At 39.6% G+C, this 22,221-nt stretch overlaps 1 protein-coding gene across 4 annotated transcripts in view; it reads right to left on the bottom strand.

Moving 5' to 3' along the window:
* Positions 1-1,572: 1,572 nt before the first annotated feature.
* Positions 1,573-22,221, bottom strand: part of Col4a1 (Collagen type IV alpha 1) — a 367,458-nt gene continuing 346,809 nt past the window's right edge. For all 4 annotated transcript variants that reach the window (XM_076175657.1, XM_076175659.1, XM_076175658.1 and 1 more), the window contains 10 exons: positions 21,201-21,353; positions 20,018-20,143; positions 16,418-16,641; positions 15,800-16,066; positions 10,567-10,705; positions 6,193-7,178; positions 5,870-6,071; positions 4,468-4,639; positions 3,126-3,240; positions 1,573-2,584 (listed from right to left, as the gene is read on the bottom strand). In XM_076175657.1, coding sequence (XP_076031772.1) covers positions 2,330-2,584; positions 3,126-3,240; positions 4,468-4,639; positions 5,870-6,071; positions 6,193-7,178; positions 10,567-10,705; positions 15,800-16,066; positions 16,418-16,641; positions 20,018-20,143; positions 21,201-21,353 — 2,639 coding nt within the window. In that variant the 3' untranslated portion in view covers positions 1,573-2,329. The remainder of the gene's footprint in view (positions 2,585-3,125; positions 3,241-4,467; positions 4,640-5,869; positions 6,072-6,192; positions 7,179-10,566; positions 10,706-15,799; positions 16,067-16,417; positions 16,642-20,017; positions 20,144-21,200; positions 21,354-22,221) is intronic.

Below are 22,221 nucleotides of genomic sequence, written 5' to 3'. Positions count from 1 at the left end.
GAGTGGAGCGTGAGTGGATAGTGGTGTACTTAGTGGTGTATGTATTTCGCTGTTCAATAAAACTGTGAAATGGAATCTCCGATTATTTTCATTGTTGCCAAGCAACACAACTGGGTAAATACAACTAAGTAAATACACACACATGACTCATGGGACAGTGATAGAGTTTCCAGCTGCCACTATGGCAGTCCATGTTTGAATCATACCCAGGGCTGAAATAATTTCACTATTGCTGTGCTGCAAGTTGTTACTCCAACATTCGTTAGTGGGGAGTTGGGATGTGTGTGTGCATATAAGGTCACAGCATTACCCATAGATTGGTGATATATGAACTCTGAGCTCTCTTCCAGGAGGGAAATAGCTGTAGATGATGAGTCCAACACATGATAAAAGACCCCTGGTGTATCACACATATATCCCTTGATTTGACAGAGAAGAAGGGGGAACAATGGTCTGGTAAATATATTTAAATAAACATATTTACTGTGATTTAATATCAGAATTACCAAGGATTGTGAAGATGGATTCTTGATATACCTTGATTGTATAGTGAGGGGACTCAGAAATTTACTTCGAGTCACTGGATTTTGTCTTTTGCTCTGAAATCCATTATATAGAGTTTCATTAAATCTAGGGCTGAGTATATATTCACTAGAGGACCTTTCCTCCTTATAAGGGAAGTGGCCAAGTTGAAGTACAAACACCTTTTCATACAATGCATACATACATACATATAGCAAAGGCTTTTTCCCCCTTACAAGGGAGGTAGCCCCCCCCCCCAAAAAAAAAAGGCATAAAAACCATTCCCACCCATTCCATCCCTAATACACTCCGCTCCCCTCTACCCTCCCTTTTATCTTGGCACCTCCTGGATGACAGGTCATCCCTGCATCTTGTCCACTGCCCCAGGTCAGAAGCAGATTTTTTTTCCATACAATGAAACCCATTTAACTCCTCTCACATTTCAGCACCTCACTGATGAAAGAACATTCCTATCCTCCAGCACACTGCTTGGGTCAAGGGGAATGCAGTATGGCATAGTTATGTATTCACTCATTTCATTTCCATGGTTGACTGACAGCATTTTGGGGATTAAAATTCCCTTTACAATATTTTCTTTTCTATGGAGTTAAAAAGTAGTAATATACAATGTTTTTGTTTTTTAACCACTTGTAGAAAAAAAATCTAATTGAAAGAGTATAGTTGATGCTTAAATTTCAATTGCTTACAGAAATGGTGTAATTGTTAGAAATTGGCTTGGTCATGAACAGATACAGTAATCAATAAAAGTTGATAGCTTTCACATGTGTTCATCTTTATTCTGTTCATAAATAAACAACAAGATCCTGCACTCAACCAATTCAGGAGTAATTGGTTTCAATGAATGCAGTCTTTTCCAAACAATTTCTCAGTTTAAATATATAAGCTGATTTATAAATATTGCAGTACTTAAATTAATATTAAAAGATCATCACTACTAAAGGCTATATTGGCCTTTGTATGTCATGTTTGTTATTGCTAATAGGGTCAGCTTGATTTTAATATAATAATGGATCTAGGAAAACACAAGTCTATAAGCATGAAGTAGGAAATTAAAAATGTATTTCAACAATCTTTACATAAATTTGCTGATTCCTATTTTGTATTTTATTGAAAAAACCCAGCTGTACTTTAATAGGCACAGAATCCTATTAATAACAGTATTTGATAGTAATATCCCTAAGAACCTAAGCACATAGATAAGAAAAAAAAAGAAAATAAACAGAGATTCACAAAGAAACTCTGAATGGCAGTGTTGATTTGTAGAATAATAATAGCTATTATAATAATCATAAAAGTACAATTATTATAATGGTGACAACAGAAACAGCTGCAGGGAATAAAATCTATATTAAAAATTCTACTACTGTCATAGCACCATACTTGAGAAATATATTTCCATGAACACAGTGAGATATCAAACTTAAAGTTAAAAGTGAAAGCACCTCAAGGACATATGGAAATGTTTAGAAAGGCTAATGATTTCTACATTTGAGCACATGCACATCTTCATGAAAGTCCACATGTGTGATGGATTTTTTATACAAGGAAATAACAGATCTTGAGATACAAAATGTTACACATGAAACAATAAGCCACACAGACTAGAAGTAGACATATTTACACTGGCGGTACAATCTTAACTACATATTATTGTCATGACCTTTCATGTCTTGATGTTTAAAAGATTTTAAATGAAATATTTAGTTCATGTCTTATGTACTAAAAGCAACTGCTCTTCTTTTTAAAGAAATAGGCCATGATAAGTTTGCAAAATAGCACCCAAGTCTTAGTTCTTAACGCACACTTGGCATCTGGACACACGTGTACGGAGGTTGCCAGCCTTCAGGGTTTCAGAAGTTGGCCGATTAAATTGGTTTCTGCCATCCACAGTTGCTAACCAGAAGCTAAATTTATTAGCAAAGTAATGACATGTTCCTCTTGCCCCATTGCACTCTATGAAGGGGGTTGCACGGAAGTCTTCTAAGCAGGATCCAGGACTGCTCAAGGACTGGCCACCACCTTCAGCCCCAGCTGCTGTGTGCTGTAATCAAACATAAGTGGTGACATTCATACTTAAATGTAATTTGAATCTATACTTAGAAAGCTATGGATGGGCAGGGGTTTGGAGCTGGAATTTAATATATTCAAGATTGGAAGTTGGTCTAGGATAGTATTACCTCTTTGAACTGCAGTTTGGATGTTTAGCCACAGGGTAATGGATATTCAATTTACCACCCAGGCTATGTTTTTACATTGAAAGTCTGGAGCTGGTAGAGGTATCCTTGGGTTTTTAGTGTAACTAACAATGTATGTATGTTGATGTCAAATGTTACTTCATTAATGTTTCTATGTTTCCAGAGTCCCATCCATAGATTTTTTCATATTTTGTTAGAGAGCACTTTTGTGTATCTATGTAACAATTCTAACTTTATGTCCTGATATCTTTTCTGTCTGTAATTTAGTTGGTGAAGGGTGGTAGTGAGGGCTGGAGAGATTTCTCTCCTTATCAAAGAAAGAAATGTATAATTTAATGAGTATGAAAAAAGGAGATAGGATGACGAATAAGGGGCAGTGCAACTTACCATAACAAAGGAGTATCCAATCCAGAGGCCAGACCATCCTCCTGGGCATTCAGGGATTGTTAAAGACTGACTGTGAACTGCTATAACATTTGAAGGTGCCTCACATACAACACACCTGTTGAAAGAAATGCAAATAAGAAAAAAATAATGATCATGTATGCCTTTTATTTTTTATGATTTAATAGACTTTACACCTAATAAAGTGAATGTGATCTGTGCATGAAATGAGTTATCCTTGTGGGATTCCATTTCTGTGTCACTATATTCTTTTTTAAGTGGGCTACTTCCTTGTATAAGCTACTTTACAATTTGATACACATACATGGAAAATTGTTTCTCTGTATATTTCAGGCACAGTATTTTCAAATTGGTCCCATGACTCCATGATTCTTTCCCAGCCTAAACCAATTTTGTCCACTTCTTTAATTGACCTGATTGAACCAATTGCATCACCTCTCTTCTTTCTTCTAAATAAAAGTAATTTTTTCTAATTATTACTTCCACTAGTCAAGTGGGTTAGGACGTTGTTACTTGCAGCGAAGGTCAAGGGCATAAACCCTGCCACTGGTGAAGTTGGACCAAGGGCATGGTTCATTAAATTCCACACTACAAATTCCTCTGTAAGGGGTACCGTCCTAGCCTCCCAATAGGGGAGAGTTTGTGATGTTAAACCATATCATCATCACCCACAATTTGTTTGCTTTTTGCTAAGTTAGGGACCAATTTGGTTGGTGCTCTTTGTAGTCTTTCAATCTTAATTATATTCCTCTTTGTGCCAGAAAATTGTGCCAGTTTTTAAATGTCTCTGCAGTGGAACAAATCTGTTCTCTACCAAGAATTTATTTTTATTAATTCACTTATTTTTCATATTTATATTTTTTTGCTCCACTAGTCTACTAAAATATTAGTTCTTGACCAACCTGAATGGAACCAAGGGGTGAAATTCAAAGTTTTGTGGAAAAATATCACCCTAATAAAACTGTCCAGCAGATCAGTAAACATTTTCAATCCTTGACCAAATTGGTTCTGGAACAGTTTTCTAGAATAGACTGTGGTGGTGAACTGAGAGTAATGGACGAGATGCAGGGATGACCCATCATCCAGGATGAGCCAAGAAAAGATGGGGCAGAGGGATGAAGAATGGGAGTGGAGTGGGTGGGGTTGAAATGGGTAGGAGTGGATTTATGCCTTTGACTTTGACTACCTCCTTCGTAAGAGGGAAAAAGCCCTTGGTATTATTGTTTATTCATTTTTTATACAAACATTTAGAAAGGATCATCTTTGCTCCATATTCAGAATGAGACAATGTGATTTTTCAAAAATTGGAAGTTTTAAGACTTACCTTGAGATGTATTGTCTAATGGCAGTGTCCTCCACAGGCATCATTGGAATGGGCTCATTTGTTGAAAGCCAGTAGCTCTTGTCATTTCGTGAAGCATAGTTGCAAACATTGTTGAAATCGCAGAACATAAACGGCATTGTGCTGAATCGTCTTACACAGGATCCTGCTAGACCTGTTGGAAGAATGGTTAAGTTTCAGATAATGTAGCTTTTATGATCTTATTTCTGAAATCACATACAATGAAATGATGCATTTGTAGATATTCAGTCTTATCCACTGCCATGGCCGTTCAGTCCAAAAGTCGCTTAGTGAAAAGATTTTGTAAAGTTGTCTGTGGAAAGTGAAGGACAGTGAAGTATTTGGTGTTCTTACTTCTGAACTATCAGGAGTCTGTTGCCAGGCTGATTCTGTACACCTAAGCCTCTTAATTCAATGCTTGCCAACCTCCACTTATGTAGACATTTGAGCCCAAGACATGGTACCACTTCAAGAATTGGCTTAGGACATAAAATACCACCAATTCCTGAAGTGAGTTTATGTCCTCCTGGGCCCAAACATCTGCACAAGTGGTAGTTAGTGAGTGTTGGATTAAGAGACCTAAATGTATTAGTACTGAGGGGAAGACCAAGAATGAGATGGATGAATGGGGTGAAAGGAGCCTTGAGTGAAAGGGGAATGTCTGTTGAGCAGGGAAGAGAGAAGACAAAAGATGGGTGTGGGTAGAGAATGGTTGTGAATTGAATATGAACTGATGTGGGCTGAAGGGGTCTTGTCTTCTCTAATTTTGTCTTCTCTAATTTTGCATGAGGGGACAAGGAGACAGGGTTGCCATGTCAATGAAACAGCTGGCCCTACTGTGGATGTCCTGTCTTGCTGCATTGCTTCTGATCCAGGCAATGGGCAGGGGACAGAGATGATCCACAAGGAGCTAAGATGAAATGGAAATGGGTGACATATGGGAGGAGGATGGGCAGGGGTGGGTGCATGTCTTGGCTGGCTACATCCCATATTTTCATATAGGAAATATATTTCCATATAGGAAAGAAGCCTAACATAGATAAATACATGTACTAAATAGCCTTATCATGACCACCACCATGAAGACAGTATGAATAACTTATGTTAATGTGCCACTGTTGAGTACTGGACTTTAATTATTCTTTGCAATTATGCAGATGCAGATGACTGCAATTTGCCCTAGCTGTCCTTACACCTTTGACAAAAATAACAGCTTTGGACTTATTAAGCACCTGTTGACACAAGTTCCTCAATGTTCCCTCTCCCTGACTATAGTTCCCAGTATTTCTGAAGAACTCTATAATCAATCCCCCAATAGCCACTAATGACTACCACTTCTAGCTCTTTAAGTACACAGGGGGAAATGTGTCAGTTTTAGCCTTACCTAGATCCTGGTGATGAGCCTTTTCATTGCCTTCAATGTATAGCAATGAATAGCCCTCCCACAAGAGTGCGTGTCCAGCTTCACAGCGGGGTAGAACTGTGCTCTGAGAATGTCGTACCAGCAAGATACCAGCTGAATACTGAGCTTCAGCTACACAGCTGTCACCAGGTGGACCTGGATCACCAATAGAACCTGGCAATCCCTAGAGAAGAAAAAAGAATGAGTTATGCTCAATTTGCAAGTAGTAAATTCTATTTCAAATGTTTGAAGAAATGAATAACATTTGTGTCATTACTAATTGAGAAAGTGTAGCAAAAACTTACTATTCTTCCTGGAGTACCATCAAATCCTCTCTCACCCCGCTGTCCAGGTGGTCCATCAGGACCAGGTAATCCATTAAGGCCACGATCGCCTTTCTCGCCAGGCATTCCTGGCATGCCAGGACTTCCCTCAGGACCAGAGGGTCCAGCAGGGCCAGGTGGTCCAGGAATACCTCTCTGTCCTTTCTGACCAGGAAGCCCTTGAGCTCCACGTCGTCCTGGCAGTCCACCATCTCCCTTAGAACCAGGAGGACCTGGGAGACCAGGAATACCAGGTATGCCATCAAAACCTTTCTCTCCTCTTATTCCCTTTTCACCAGGTCGACCCACCAATCCATTGCTTCCTTTTTCTCCTTTTCTTCCAGGTAGACCAGCTGGACCAGAAAAGCCTTTGTTACCCTTAGGTCCTACAAGACCAGGCTGTCCATCTGCCCCTGTATTTCCTTTGGGTCCTGGAGGACCTGGCCAGCCATCCTCTCCTTTAGCTCCTGGTAATCCATTTTGACCAGGTCGTCCAGAGGCTCCCTGGAAGCCTCGATCACCCTTTTCTCCTTGTAGTCCTGGAACACCTGATTCCCCAACTGGGCCTCTTGTACCTGGTAGACCAGGGAAGCCCATTTCACCCTTCTCTCCTGATTGACCATTAATTCCATTTCTTCCAGGTTTTCCAGGAAGACCTGGCAAACCTTTTTCACCCTTCATTGTTTGGCCTGGAATACCCTGTGGTCCATGTGGTCCTGGGAAGCCTCGTTCACCTTTGAGTCCATCAATACCAGGTAATCCTGGTGCACCTTGGAAGCCTCGCTCTCCTAATTCACCCTTCACACCAGTTCGCCCATCCAGTCCAGGATCTCCTTTGTTGCCTTTAACTCCTGGGAAACCTTGTTCTCCCTTAGAGCCCTTCTGACCAGGAATGCCGGGTATTCCGGGAGGACCCAAGTTACCCTTTTCTCCAAGCTGTCCCTCTCGTCCAGGAATGCCAGGAGCACCTGTATGAAATAAGATGTTAATATGTGTATCTGTACACACATGAGCTAGGTAGGACAAGTTGAAGAGTAAGAGACAGGACCCCATGAGCATTGCTCCTTTCCTGTAAACTACAATTAGGTAAATACACACACAAGGGGGATAGGCAGCTACATTGACAGAAAAGATCTCTTCAATAGGAATGGGAGGGCTTTAAGAGGTCACGAGAACAAACTGAGGAAGATTAAATGTCTAAAGGATGTGAAGGAATTCACTTTTTCACTTGGAATAATTTAAAAATTTCACTTGGAATGATTTAAAAAGCAGACCAAGCTGGAACAATATGCAAATTCAATCTATATATGATGACTTGTAAGTATGGTTATAGACCAAGTTGGACCCATGCACAAATTTAAAGCTATGTACATGATAATTGGAGAATAAGAGACAGGACCTCACAAGTATTGCTCCTTTCCTGTATGCTATGAATAGGTAAATACATACAATCATAATCTGCAAACAGTTCTTAAGAACCTCACTCAACAAAGCTTCAATGGCATGATTCTCAGCTATTAAGGAAACAAACATAAATACCCCACAAATTACATAAAACAAAGCACCAAACCCCCCCCCCCCCAATGGAACATCTACATACCGAGACCAAAATTGCTCTGCAGAACAACAAATGAAAATGACTGGTACACATTTCTATGTAAGTGCCCTCAACTCCACAGATCCATCCCAGTACATAAAAGAAAAATAATAAAGTGAATAAAAATAAATTTATAAAATAAACAGCAGTGGCATGCCACTGAAACATCTACAACCTATCAACACTATACATGGTGCCCATAAAAAGAAAAAAAGAAAAAAAAAAAGAAAAGAAAAAAAAAATACATACATACATATACCAAAGGCTTTTTCCCCCTACATGGGGGTAGCCACAAAGAAAAAGGCATAGAAACCACTCCCACCCATTCCATTTCCTATATATTCCACTCCCCTCCACCCTCCTCCCTCCCTCTTATCTTGGCACCTCCTGGATGATGGGTCATCCCTGCATCCTGTCCACTGCCCTGGGTCAGAAGCAGTGTTGCAAGACACAGCACATCCACAGGAAGGCTGCTTCATAAATTTGGCGACACCCCTCTCCGTCCCCTCATGCAGAAAAGGAGAAGATGGGGAGAAATCCCTTCGGGCTGCGTCAATTTTTTTCTCGTACATACATCCTCACCCCCTCTCCCACCCACTCCCCCTCATGCATCATAGCATCATCTATATACAACCCCTCTCTATTCACCCCTATCTTCTGTCCTCTCCCGTCCTTCCTCCACAGACATTCCTCTCTTTTGTAATGCCCCTTTCACCCCATCCATTCATCTCATCCTAGGACGTCCCCTCATATTCACTCCTTCCACCTCTGCCTTCCATACTTCTTTTACCAATCTTTCTTCCCTCATTCTTTCCATGTGTCCAAACCATCCTAATACCCTTTCATCAACCCTATCTCCCAGTTCCCTTTCCACCCCGGTTCTCCTCCTCACCTCCTCATTTCTTACTCTATCTAGCCTATCATACTTCTAAAGACATTTCATCTCAAACACATTCAAACTCCTTCTCTCTTCCTCTCTCATGTTCCATGTTTCTGCCCCATACAATGCTGTTGGTATGATCACTCCTTCATATAACCTCCTCTTAGCATCCATTCCCAAATGTCTATTTCTCATTACACTTTTCAATCCACCAAGGCATTTACTTGCTTCTCTCAATCTACATCCTACCTCCACCCCCACTCCTCCCTTTCCTGCCACATTCGCACCCAAATATCTAAAACTATCCACTTCCTCCAGTCTTTCACCCTTAATGCTCACCTCCAGCCTGCTGTCACTCTCTCCCCTTGTACATCTCATCACCTTACTTTTACCCACATTTATCTTCAGATTCCTTCTATCACACACCTTCTCAAACTCTGTCACTAACTTCCTCAATCCCTCCTCTGATCCTGCTACAAGCACAGTGTCGTCAGCAAACAACAACTGGCTCACCTCCCACTTTTCTCCATTTTCTTTAATCATCTCCAACCCCTGACCCACTACCCTTGCATTCACCTCTCGCACCACCCCATCCATGTAAAGATTGAACAGTCAGGGTGACATAACACATCCCTGACGAAGTCCCACCTTTACCTCAAACCATTCACTCTCTTCATTTCTAATCCTAACACAAGTTCTACTACTCTTGTAAAAACTCTTGACTGCTCTTAACAGCTTTCCTCCTATCCCATATATCTGCAGTACCTCCCACAGTGCCTTCCTATCTACCCTGTCGTAAGCCTTTTCCAGATCCATAAAAGCCCAAAAAACATCCTTAACTTTTCCTATAGCTTTCTCACATATCTGTCTTACCACAAAGATCTGATCTACACAACCCCTACCTGTCCTAAACCCACACTGTTCCTCACCAATTACTCCCTCTGTTCCTATCCTAATCCTCTCAATCCATATGCCTTCCCAACTACACTCAACAAGCTGATCCCTCTGAAACTACTACACTCACACTTGTCCCCTTTTCCCTTGTAAAGCGGAACTATACAGGCACTCTACCCTCTCTCAAACAAATATTAAATAACCTCACCAGCCAGTCCACCATCACTGTACCTCCTTTCTTCAGACATTCTGCATGGCATCCATCCAGACCAGGTGCCTTACCTGCTCTTATCATCTTAACAGCTGCTTTCACTTCATCCTTCCCTATTTCTCCTCCATTTTCCTCACTCATCACTCTCATTTTCTTAGCGCTTCCCACTGCAACTACCTTTCCCTCCCTATCCTCCTTGACATTTAGCAACTCTCTAAAATACTCTGCCCACCTTCCTCTCACTGCCTTCTCTTCCATTATCATCTCTCCATCTGCACCTTTTATCTTTTCCTCTCTACTTGATTCGCCTCCTTTTTCTCTTAAAAAAAAAAAAAATACTCAAATAAAAAAATAAGCACTCCAAGACTGACCACTAAACTCCTCACTCCACCATACTCTCCCAGACATCAGCCATACAGAGAAATCACCCCACAATAAAGAAAAAAACACATTATCACATCTGCATCAAGGTCACCATGTTAAAACAAAACCAACAAAGAACAGGTGTAGCCACAGATGCATAATTCTCCCCGCCCTTCAAGGCAGTAATCACACCCTAGCCTTACCCAGACAACCTTTCCTCCTTGAGCAACTTATGGGGGAATCAGGTGATAGCTGCCAGTTACTTAATTACTTAGGAGCTACTGATTGATTTACCTATAAGGACCACCACATGTAGGTAACCATTGTCAGCCTCATCTTACAAAAAACTATTGCTATCATTCCACAAGGACGCAACATGAATTAAAGCGCGGCAAAGCTTGAAGCACTTACCAGATGCTCCATGGTCTCCCTTTGCTCCATCAAGGCCATTGAGCCCTCTGTCTCCTTTGCTTCCAGGAGGACCTTGAGGGCCCTGTTCACCTGGAATTAGCTCACACAATCCTGGTGAACCAGGGAAACCACGATTACCCTGAAAAAATGGAAACGTACATATAGTTATCTGCCTGGTTGCCTGCCTCTGTTGCCTCCCCCCTTCCTCTCTCTCTCACATACAAAGATCTTTCACAATCCTTTCACATAATTTCACTATTGTAACCAGCACAATTGTGAAATTATGTGAAAAGATTGTGAAAGATCAATGGACCAAATATCTTGAAAAGATGAACATTCTGACAGACAGATTGCCTTCAGATATGGAAGGTCATGTGTGTTGAACCAAGTTTTTACTCAAGATTGATTGATGTGCTGCAAGGGAGAGAGGGGTGGATGGACTACATGTATCTGGACCTAGAGAAGGCATTTGATAAAGTACCTCACAGTTGACTTTTGTAGAAATTGGAACATGTTGGAAGACTGAGTGGCAAACTGCTAGAATGGATTAAAGAGTTTTTGAAGGAAAGATACACGAGGACAGTAGTAAAGGACAAGATGTCAAGCTGGAGGGCAGTAACAAGTGGAGTTCCATAAGGTTCAGTGCTTGCACCAATAATGTTTCTTGTCTATGTTAATGATGACATGATGGAAGGAACAAGCTATGTTTGGAGATGATGCAAAAACCATAAGAAGAGTGAAAAACAAGGAGGATGGTAGACTATTGCAAAATGATCCAAACACTATTTTTGCATGGAGCCAAGAATGGGAAATGAAGTTCAATATAAAAAAAAAAAGCAAAGTACTGGAAATGGGCAATAGCTGCAAAAAGCCACCCTACTATTCCTTGGGAAATGAACCCAATATAAAAGCAAGAGAGGAGAAAGACTTAGGAGTCTTGATAAAAGACAACCTGTCACTTCACAGACATATCAGCAGGATTGTGGGAGAGACATGTGGACTACTGCAGAAGATGAAAGTGATGTTCCACCACGTGGATGAAGAGATGATGAAAAAACTCATGGCAACCATGATATGTCCAAGACTGGAATATGTGTCAGTAGTATGGTCTCCACAGAATGATGGATATAAGCAAGATCAAGAGAATACAAAGGGCAGCAACCAAACTGGTCCCCAGCCTGGCAGATAAACCATGTGAGGACAGAATATGAGTACTGGGTCTGCCAACTTTGAAAGATTGAAGAGAAAGGGATGATATGATTACAGTGCTCAGGTCACTAGAGGGAATAGATGGCATTGACAGAAGAGATCACCTGATTAAAGATGGGGGCTTTAAGAGGTCATGGGAGTGAATTAAGAAAGACCACATGTCTAAGGAATGTAAAGAAATAAATTTTCCATGTAGATGCATAAATATGTGGAATAGCTTAGTAGGTGATATAGCACAAGCTCAAATAATACATGAATTCAAATCTAAATATGATAATCGGAAGTCAAGGACATAGATTAAGTTGGAACCATACATGAATTTCAGTCTAGGTATGTTAGGAAATTAGAGAACAGGAGACAGGACCCAATGAGCATTGCTCCTTTTCTGTATACTACAATTAGGTAAATACATGCACACTACGGATTATGAGATGATAAAAAACTCAGAAACCATGATCCGTCTATTACTGTCATTGGTATGGTCCCCACACAGAGTGAAGGATATAAGTAAGATCAAGAGAATACTAAAGGCAGCAATCAAACGTCCCCAGACTGGCAGATAAACCATATGATGAAAGACTAAAACCATTGGATCTAACAATTTTGAAAGACCAAAGAGAAAGAAGTGATATGATTACAATAGTCAGGTCACTGTAGGGGATAAACAACATTGACAGAAGAGATCTCTTGATTAAGGATAGGAGGGCCTTAAGAGGTCATGAGAACAAATTAAAGAAGACTACCTACCTAAAGGATAAGAAGAAATACAGTTTTCCAAATAGATGCATAAATACTTGGGATAGCTTGGAAGGTGATAATCCAAGCTGGAATACTACATTAATTTAAATCTAAATATGGTAACAGGAAATCAAGAATACAGAACAAGATGAAACTGTACATGAATTTCAGGCTAGGTATGATAGATCAGAGTGTAGGAGATTGGACCCAATCAGGATTGCTCCTTTCCTATATACTATAATTAGGTAAATATATACACACCCTGATCCATCTAAGATTGGAATATGCATCAGTGGTACCAGTATGGTCCCTACACAGAGTGAAGGTTATAAGCAAGATAAAGAAAATACAAAGGCCAGCAACCAAACTGGTACCCAGCCTGCAAGATATATCATATGGGGAAAGACTTAAAGCACCAGGTCTGCCAACTTTGAAAGATCAAAGAGAAAGTGGTGATATGATTTCAATAATCAGGTCACTACAGGGGATAGTTCTCTTGATTACGGATGGGAGACTTCAAGGTGGTCATGGGAACAAATTAAGAAAGATCACATTTTTAAAGGATATGAAGAAATAAAATTTTCCATACAGATGCATATTTGGAAGCATACATACATACATATACCAAAGGCTTTTTCCCCCTTACACGGGGGGTAGCCAAAAAGAAAAAGGCATAGAAACCACTCCCACCCTTTTTTATTTCCCATATATTCCACTCCCCTCCACCCTCCTATCTTGGCACCTCCTGGATGACGGGTCATACCTGCATCCTGTCCACTGCCCTGGGTCAGAAGCAGTGTCGTAAGACACAGCACATCCACATCAAGGCCGCTTCATAAATTCGGCGACCCCCCTTCTCCGTCCCCTCATGCACAAAAGGAGAAGACGGGGAGAAATCCCTTTGGGCTGCGTCAATTTTTTTTCTCATACATACTTCCTCACCCCCCATCCCTCACCCACTCCCCCTCATGCATCACAGTCCATACTCCTGGTCACCACTATATAGTCCATTAATGCTCTATCTGCCACCCTTCCATCCACCACCCTCTCCCATGTGTACTTATGCTTGATTTTCTTCTTAAACACTGTATTTGCTATCATCAACTCTCTTTCAAGACACATCTCCACCATCAATTCTCCACTACGATTTTTACCTGGAACTCCATACTTCCCAATCACTTCGTCAATTGGTTCATTTCCTACCCTAGCATTTAGGTCTCCCAAAACAACTACATTGACATTTCTCCCTAATCCCTCTATGCACTCATTTATATCTACCCAAAAAGCCTCCCTTTCCTCTACGCTCTTCTTACTACCAGGCCCATACGCACTTACAAAAACCCACATCTCTTTTCCCAGCTTCACCTTCATCCACGTCAACCTTGATGACACCTTCCACTCCACTACCCTCTTACCTATCTCTTCACTTACTAGTATAGCCACCCCTTCTCTCCCTCATCCCCTCTTCACTCCTGAGTACCTCCCAGCTACACTCCCAAACTCACAGTCGCCCTTTCCTTTCATTTTAGTTTCACTCAAAGCCAGTACATCCATCTTTCTTCTCATAAACATAAGCATAGCAGGTGATATAGCCCAGGCTGGAAAAATATATTAATTCAAATCTACATACTTACATACATATACCAAGACTTTTGCCCCCTTACAAGGGAGGTAGCCAAAAAGGAAAAGGCATAAAATCATTCCCACCCATTCCATCCCTGAGTACACTCCACACCCCTCCACCCTCCCTCTTATCTTAGCACCTCCTGGATGACAGGTCATCCCTGCACCTTGTCCACTGCCCTGGGTCAGAAGCAGTGTCGCCAGACACAGCACATCCACAGCAAGGCCGCTTCATTAAATCAGCGACCCCCCCTCTCAAATCTAAATATAATAAATGGAAATGAAAGTTACAGATTAAGTTTGAGCTGTACATGAATTTGAGGCTATGTATGATAAATTAGAAAAGGTGATGGAACCCAATGAGTGTTGCTCCTTTCCTGTATACTACAACTTGGTAATTACAATTAGGTAAATAGATACACACAAGTCTACATGACTCAGGGTTTCAATGAAAAAATTAATTGAAACCTTGATACATAGAAGACTGGAATACACATCAGTAGTATGGCCCCCCCACAAAGTGAAGGATATAAGCAAGATTAAAAGAATACAAAATGCAGCAACTAAACTGGTCCCCAGTCTGACAGATAAACCATATGAGGAAAGACACTGAGGGTGCCAACTTTGAAAGATCAAAGAGAAAGAGGTGATATGATTACAATATTCATCACTAAAGGGGATAGATTGCATTGACAGAAGAGATCTCTTGATTAATGATGGGGGGTGCTTTAAGAGGTCATGGGAATAAATTAAGTATGACCACATATTTAAAGGATGTGAAGAAATACAGTTTTCCATATAGGTGCACAAATACAGTACTTGGAATAGCTTAGAAGGTAATGTAGCCCAAGCTCAAACAATACATGAGTTCAGATCTAAATATGATAATATTAGAAATCAAGGATACAGATTAAGTTGTAACTGTACATTAATTTGAGGGTAGGTATGATAAAATTTGAGAGTAGGAGATGGGATCCTATGAGCATTGCTCCTTTCCTGTATACTACAGTTGGGTACAATTAGGTAAATACAGCATTGGCCATAAACAAAATAAGCTAAGTATGATATATGGAAAAATGCACATCATGAGCATATCTCCTTTCCTCTATACTATAATTAGGCATACACATTCACACACAGCGGTGATATGGTCACCATACTTATAGAAAGATATAAGAAAAATTGAGATAATATAAAAGATGGCAAACAAGATGATCCCTGGTCTCAACATGTTATATGAGGAAGGGTTGATGAAACTGGGACTACCTTGGAAGAATGAAGAGAGGTGACATGAGAATATGTAGACTGGAAGCAGGTTTGGAGAAAGTGGACAAAAAAGATTTTACTGGTATGAGTAAAAAGAAAACAAAACTGAAAAAACAAAACTGTTTAAAATATGTCAAGAAGTATAATCCATTGAAGTGTAGACTTGTGGAATAAGTTACATGAAAACATGACCCAAGGCAACACTATAAAGGAATTCAAGGCAAGGTTTGACAAATGAAGGAAAAGAGATGGTACTACATGAGCATTGCTCCAACCCTATACACTACAACATGGTAAAATACATACACAAACACCCATTGAAATTTATATTTTGTGTGTGTTTTGATTCACCCACATCCTTTATTAGGGGAAAAGGGTCTTTGGAATATATATATACCTTATCTCCTGTCATGCCAGGGAAGCCTTGGACACCATCATCACCCTTTTCTCCTGGTCGTCCATCTAGACCAGGTAATCCAGGAGGACCTGCACTACCTTTGTCTCCAAGTTCTCCTTGCCGGCCAAAAGCATCCCTTCCCTTGTCTCCTTTGGGACCAGCAATTCCAATTGGGCCAGGTCGTCCACTTTGCCCAGGGTTGCCAATGTCCCCTTTAGATCCCTTATCTCCTTTGTCTGCAACTGGTCCAGGAATGCCAGTTGGTCCCTTAGGAGTAACAATTTAGTACATTAGACATTTCTTAATGTAAACTGTATATGACTAATATACTCAGTTTTTAATGTATACTAAGGTGAATGTCTTTATCTCCATGAAGTGTATCAGAGGTAGGCCTGGCATTTTATCCTTTGCAACCTTGAATTGATATTTTGATTTTATCAGTAGGTGAAAAGACAAAGTTAACCTAAATAGTCTTTTGTGAGGTAAATGCTGATACTATGAATTAATGATAGTATCTGTAAAGTAACTGTAGTGAAAGAAAAAGCAAAAAGTGAAAGATTAAAACTAATGTATTTAATTGGGTACAACAGAATCTACAATGTAACATGTTAAACTTACTGGTATACCCCTAAGTCCTTTGTCTCCTTTTGGTCCCTCTCTGCCAGGTCGTCCAGCAACACCAGGGAAACCGGTCCGCCCAGGTTCTCCCTTTTCACCCGGAGGGCCAAATGAACCAGGTTTACCAGTCTCACCAGATTGTCCAGGAAAGCCTTGTATTCCCATTTCACCTTTTGCACCCTTTGAACCAGGAAGTCCATCAAGTCCAGGCAAACCAGGAGTTCCTATCAGAAAAAAAAAAAAGTTAGTGACTGAATTTGGAAAAGCTTGAGAGAGGAGGAAGTCAAAAGAGAATGTGGGCTGAAATAAATTTATGAAATGTACAAAGAATGATAATGGTAGATTTTGTCTCCAGCTAACAGGATGGGTGAAAGAGCAGGTACCAGGCTACGGTCAACTCAATTTACGCAAAGGTTACGTTCCTGGAGATGTTGTGTTAATCAAAATTGCTTTAGTTAAACATATTTTTTCCATAGGAAATAATGGTAATAGGGGGGTTAGGTTCCTGGACACTGGGAAAGTCTTGTCTATTTTGGGATTTTGTTACCCTAAACTTGAACAAACACATTATCAATACATTTGTAGCTCACAGGAACAACCAAAACACACATTCTTTGTATTTATTTGTAGTACACATTTATTCTATGTGCACACAAGAACAAACAAAATTAGTCTATATATTGTGGGTTGGTGACACTGTTTTCTTTTTTGTCTTGGTGTAGAACAGAAAACAAGAGTTTACAATCTCTTACTAAACTACTAATTTCTCTGTAATAATATTTCAAGCTTTTATGGCTTATAATCATGGTCCATACATTTAAAAATTAGTTTACCATTAATTGTGGGTTGGTGACACCATTTTCTTTTTTGTTTTGGTGTAGAACAAAAAATGAGAGTTTAAAATCTCTAAATTATTCATTTCTCTGTAAAAAAAATTCAAGCTTTTATGACTTATAATCACGGTCCATACACTTAAAAATTAGTTTATCATTAATTGTGGGTTGGTGACACTGTTTTCTTTTTTGTTTTGGTGTAGAAGCTGAGATCAAAACAGAGCACAGGATAGTGACCGTGTGGAGGCCCTCTCTCTCAGTGCTCTTATTGTTAAATCAAAAATGCGTTAGTTAGTTGACTGTACCAACTTCCATATGTGAAAAGACATGAAGGAGGAAATACTTGGAGATAAGTAGAAGGGTGAATAGATAAAGTTTCTGAACCTGATCAAGAACTGGCCCTTTGGGTGCTGCACCTCCTTGTGGACCTGGGGAGGTCGTGCTCACTTGAATCCTGGTGTGGATCTCCAGGTTGACTGAAGGTCATTGGCAGTCTGTCAGGTCTATAACCAACCTCCATACATGTCTGGTTCTGCAGAGTAATCACAGGTAGGTCCAGCACATGTCCTACATGTCTGTCTATCTATATACCAAAGGCTATTTCCCCCATAAAATAAAGGTAGCTATGCCAAAAGGTACATACCCACTTCCACCCATTTCACTCCCACCTATTTCACTCCCATCCACCACCCTTTCTTCCCTTTAATCATAGCTCCTCATAGATAATGGGTCATCCCTGTATCCTGCCCACTGCCCTGGGTCAGAAGCAATGCTGTAAGATACAGTACATCCACAGCAAAATTGCTTAACTCAGCAACCCCCTTCTCCATCCCTTCATGCAGAAAAAAAGGAGATAGGGAGAAATCCATTTGGGTTGTGTCAAAACATCATTCATACTCAACCACATCTCCTACCCCCTCCCATCCTTAAATCACAGTATCATCTATAGACAGCCATTCTTCACACACTCCTATCTCCTGCCTCTTCCTTCTCTGCTCAACAGACATTCCCCTCTTGCTCAACACCCCTTTCACCCCATCTATCCATCTCATCCTAGGTCATCCCCATAAGTTCACTCCATCCACCTGGAACTTCCACACCTCTTTTACTAAATAAAATTAATTAATTCTTTTCACGTGTTCAAACCCTCCCAATAGTCTTTTATCAGCTCTGTTCGCCATTTCCTTTTCCACCTCGCTCTCCTCCTCACCTACTCATTTCTCATTCTATCTAACCTTGTCATCCCTACTGTACATTTCAGACATTTCATCTCAAATATCAGTCTCCCTTACAAGTACAGTAGCCACAATTTGTGAAAAAGTTATAAAAAATAGATGGACAAAACATCTGGAGGAAAACAATATCCTAAACTCGAGACAATTCGGATTTAGACAGGAAGTTCATGTACCACAAATTTGATCTGTTTCTATTCAAGACTAATAGACATAATACAAAAAAGGAATGGATGGGCTGATTGTGCTTTCCTAGATTTACAAAAAGCTTTTGATAAAGTACCACACTATTTTTTTTTAAGAAAATTGGAAACCATAGGAGGGATACAAGGAAAACTATTAAAACAGAGGATTTCTTGCATGAGAGAAAAATGAAAGTAGTGCTCAGAGATAAGAGCACATGGATAAGGGTGTAGAATGTTACATGAACTTCTTTGCAGATGACACAAAACTGATGAGGAAAGTAAGTACAGAAAAGGACTGCGAGTCACTACAGAGAGAACTAAACAAGGTTTAGGAATGGAGTCAGAAGTGGGAGGTGGACTTCAACATAAAGAAATGTAGCATAATGGAGTTTGGAAAAAGTAAAATCAGGACAATATTAAATCAGTACAAAGGAAGTAAAAAAAGTGAGTTCTGAAAAAGACCTGGGAGTGATTATCACAAAGGATATATATATATATATATATATATATATATATATATATATATATATGTATATATATATGTATATATATATATATATATATATATATATATATATAATAATAATAATAAAAATTAGATGTAGAAAACAAATTAAAGTGACTAAGCTTTGGATATTGTAAATGATAGGGTCAACAGACTCTCTGAATAAATTTGCCAATCAAAGGCATCCAGACTCACCCAAAATTACATGAAATAATAGTGACTAGTTCTAGAGGAAATAGTGTAGTATGGCCAATACTGTTCACTGCACACTAAGATTAAAAAATAGGTGAAGGGAAAGAGGTTGAGGCCTTGTGATGCCCATCCATACAGGGGAGGCCCTTAGTTCTGTCATGGTAGCAGTGCTATATAATATTTGTGTCTTTTTTTATATGGCTGGTAGATTTCCTAAGTGGGTAACCTACTCACTTTATCAAAAGATTCAAGTCAGATGACTTCTCTCATATATCTTAATTCATGTCATGCTACCATAATTTTTTTAATATGTTAAGTGTATTAGCATAAATTGGACTCTGGTCCAATATCCTTTTGTTGGTTGTAATCATATTCACATGTACTAGATAAGAAAGATATAATTATTAGTATAAATTGGACTCTGGTCCAATATCCTTTTGTTGGTTGTAATCATATTCACATGTACTAGATAAGAAAGATAAAGATATATAAAGATAGAATAAATAAACAGAAAAAAATCAACCTTGCTACCATGAGAGAGAGAGAGAGAGAGAGAGAGAGAGAGAGAGAGAGAGAGAGAGAGAGAGAGAGAGAGAGAGAGAGAGAGAGAATGAGAATTAGGGGGTGGAAAAAAACAACAACCCAAAACCTACCTGGTGTTCCTGCAATTCCAGGGAAGCCCTTTGTCCCAGGGAGGCCAGGCAAACCATCCTCTCCTTTGGGTCCTGGGAATCCAACCATTCCAAAAGGACCCTGTACACCTTTTGGTCCAGGCAAGCCTGTTATGAAATAAGTTTAGAAGAAAAATTAGTTTTTAACAAAGTGGTAGTCAACCTATTATTCATAATTATGAAACAAATTAAAATCTTATGTTCTGATACATATGAAAAAGCAGAGTTCATTTCACAGTTGGAGTAACCATGCAAGAAAAGTTCCAATCAATCCTTAACCACTTCAGTACGAGTCAAATTCTTGTGAGCAGCATCAGCTGCCGTGTGAATGATGCATCACATTACTCACATTAATAAAATATAAAGTCATTGCTGTATTACTTGTTCTCTTTTACTTCCAGGCATTTTATCTGCAAGGCTTGAAACCAATTTGGTTGCTGCTTTTTGTATTCACTCAATCTTTGCTCAATGTCCTTCACTATGTGTGGAAAACCACACCATCACAGCATATTCTATGAATTAAATGTGTTATGATTTTTTTCATTACTTCCTTTCCTATGGATTGAAAAACCACTTATATATTCATCAATATTCTCTGTCTCACCCACACTTTTGCTGAGATTTTTGTTTGGTGACATAAAATCCTTGACCAATACTGCTAGATCCTTCTTTTTGTAATTGACCTTTTTCCTATTGAGTAACTTACTGAAGGTATTTTTGTGATTTTACCCATGTCCAATACTTAGGACTTTTATGGTGCTGAAGTTCATTTTCTACTTTTGGCTATGAGCATATTGTCTAAACCTTGTAATAATTTGAAGCCTTCTTATCTTTTATTCTTTTTATGAATGATCTTTCCTCTATCTGCAAACATGTTAAGTGTAGATTGTTATACTGATCGTCATGTCATTTACAAAGATCAAGAACATCATTCTTTTACACATGGTTGAAGAATCTTGTTCACCCTATCCTTATCTTCTAGTTTAAAGGATGGACAGACTCATTTGTGATAGAAGGGTTGGTGTTTTCTTTCAAGGAGAGGCCTATTATTGGGAGGAAAGAGAGAGAGAAAAACAGAGAGAAAGAAACAGATAAAGAGAGAATGAGAAATGTTAACTTAATCCCAGGGTGGTTTTTGACGAATCAACTATATCTCTAAACTTACCTTTTTCTCCATCCAGTCCTGGAAGACCCTGCAAACCAGGTCGTCCAATGGGGCCAAGTGGTCCAGGGTTGCCTTTACTTCCTTTCATTCCATCAAGACCATTCAAGCCTGGTTCACCCTTTGTACCTTTCTGACCAGGTTGGCATGGAACTCCTGTCCAGAATATTAATAAAATGTTTAATAATTGTAGTAATTATTGCATTGAGTTTCACTATGTTGAAAATCTGCAGCCCTACAACAGCTGGCAATGATTTTTGAGCCTTCCCACACATCTCTCTGGAAAGAAACTTTGGACTATTGTCTGTTTTGGGTTGGTGTGGAACTATTTATACATCACCAGATGAGAGTAGTAGGAGAAGGGCAGCAGTTGCCAGTTATCAGCTAATGTTGTGTAAAAAGGTGTAAAATATAGTTAAAGTTGATGAAAAAAGATTTAGGGACCAGTTCAGAGACTGACTGTTATCCCCTCAGAGTGGCACCTTCTGATGGAGGTGAGGGGGTTGATGGGTAATGAAAATGGGTCCTTCTATAATAGGCTGATGACATATAAACAGTCGAAGATTAATACAACACAACTAAGTAAATACACACACATGAACAAACCACCGACTGGAACGGATATCTAGAATGAGCTCTGGAGTACAGCATTTTTTTGCTAAGTTGGAGGAAATGAATGCCTAGTTTGGTATTTGTATGGGAAGGGAAAAGCTTAATGGGTGCCCAAAATGAGGTGAGTGAAAAAGAAACAAAAAATGGAGGATGGTGAAAGCAAACAGAAATATGGTGAAGCAACTAAAAGACAACTAGATGTGAGTAGGGTTGAATCGCCCTTAGGTGTCATCCCCCAAAAAAGCTGTAATACTGAGATGCCACAATGGAACCAAAGGTATGAAGAAGAAACTTATTTAGGATTTTCCAGCTTTGCAAGAGATGGTAGAAGACTAGGTAAAAGTATAGATTTAGAAAGGGAGATGATGTATAAAAATACTTAATGGAATCAAGAGATTACAGAATTAAAGAA

The sequence above is a fragment of the Oratosquilla oratoria genome, chromosome 37 (genome assembly GCF_046742065.1).
Source record: "Oratosquilla oratoria isolate Oo_2021 chromosome 37, ASM4674206v1, whole genome shotgun sequence".
NCBI classification, from domain to species: domain Eukaryota; kingdom Metazoa; phylum Arthropoda; class Malacostraca; order Stomatopoda; family Squillidae; genus Oratosquilla; species Oratosquilla oratoria.
Note: the sequence above shows the minus strand (reverse complement) of the source record. Positions and strands in the feature narration are given on the sequence as shown.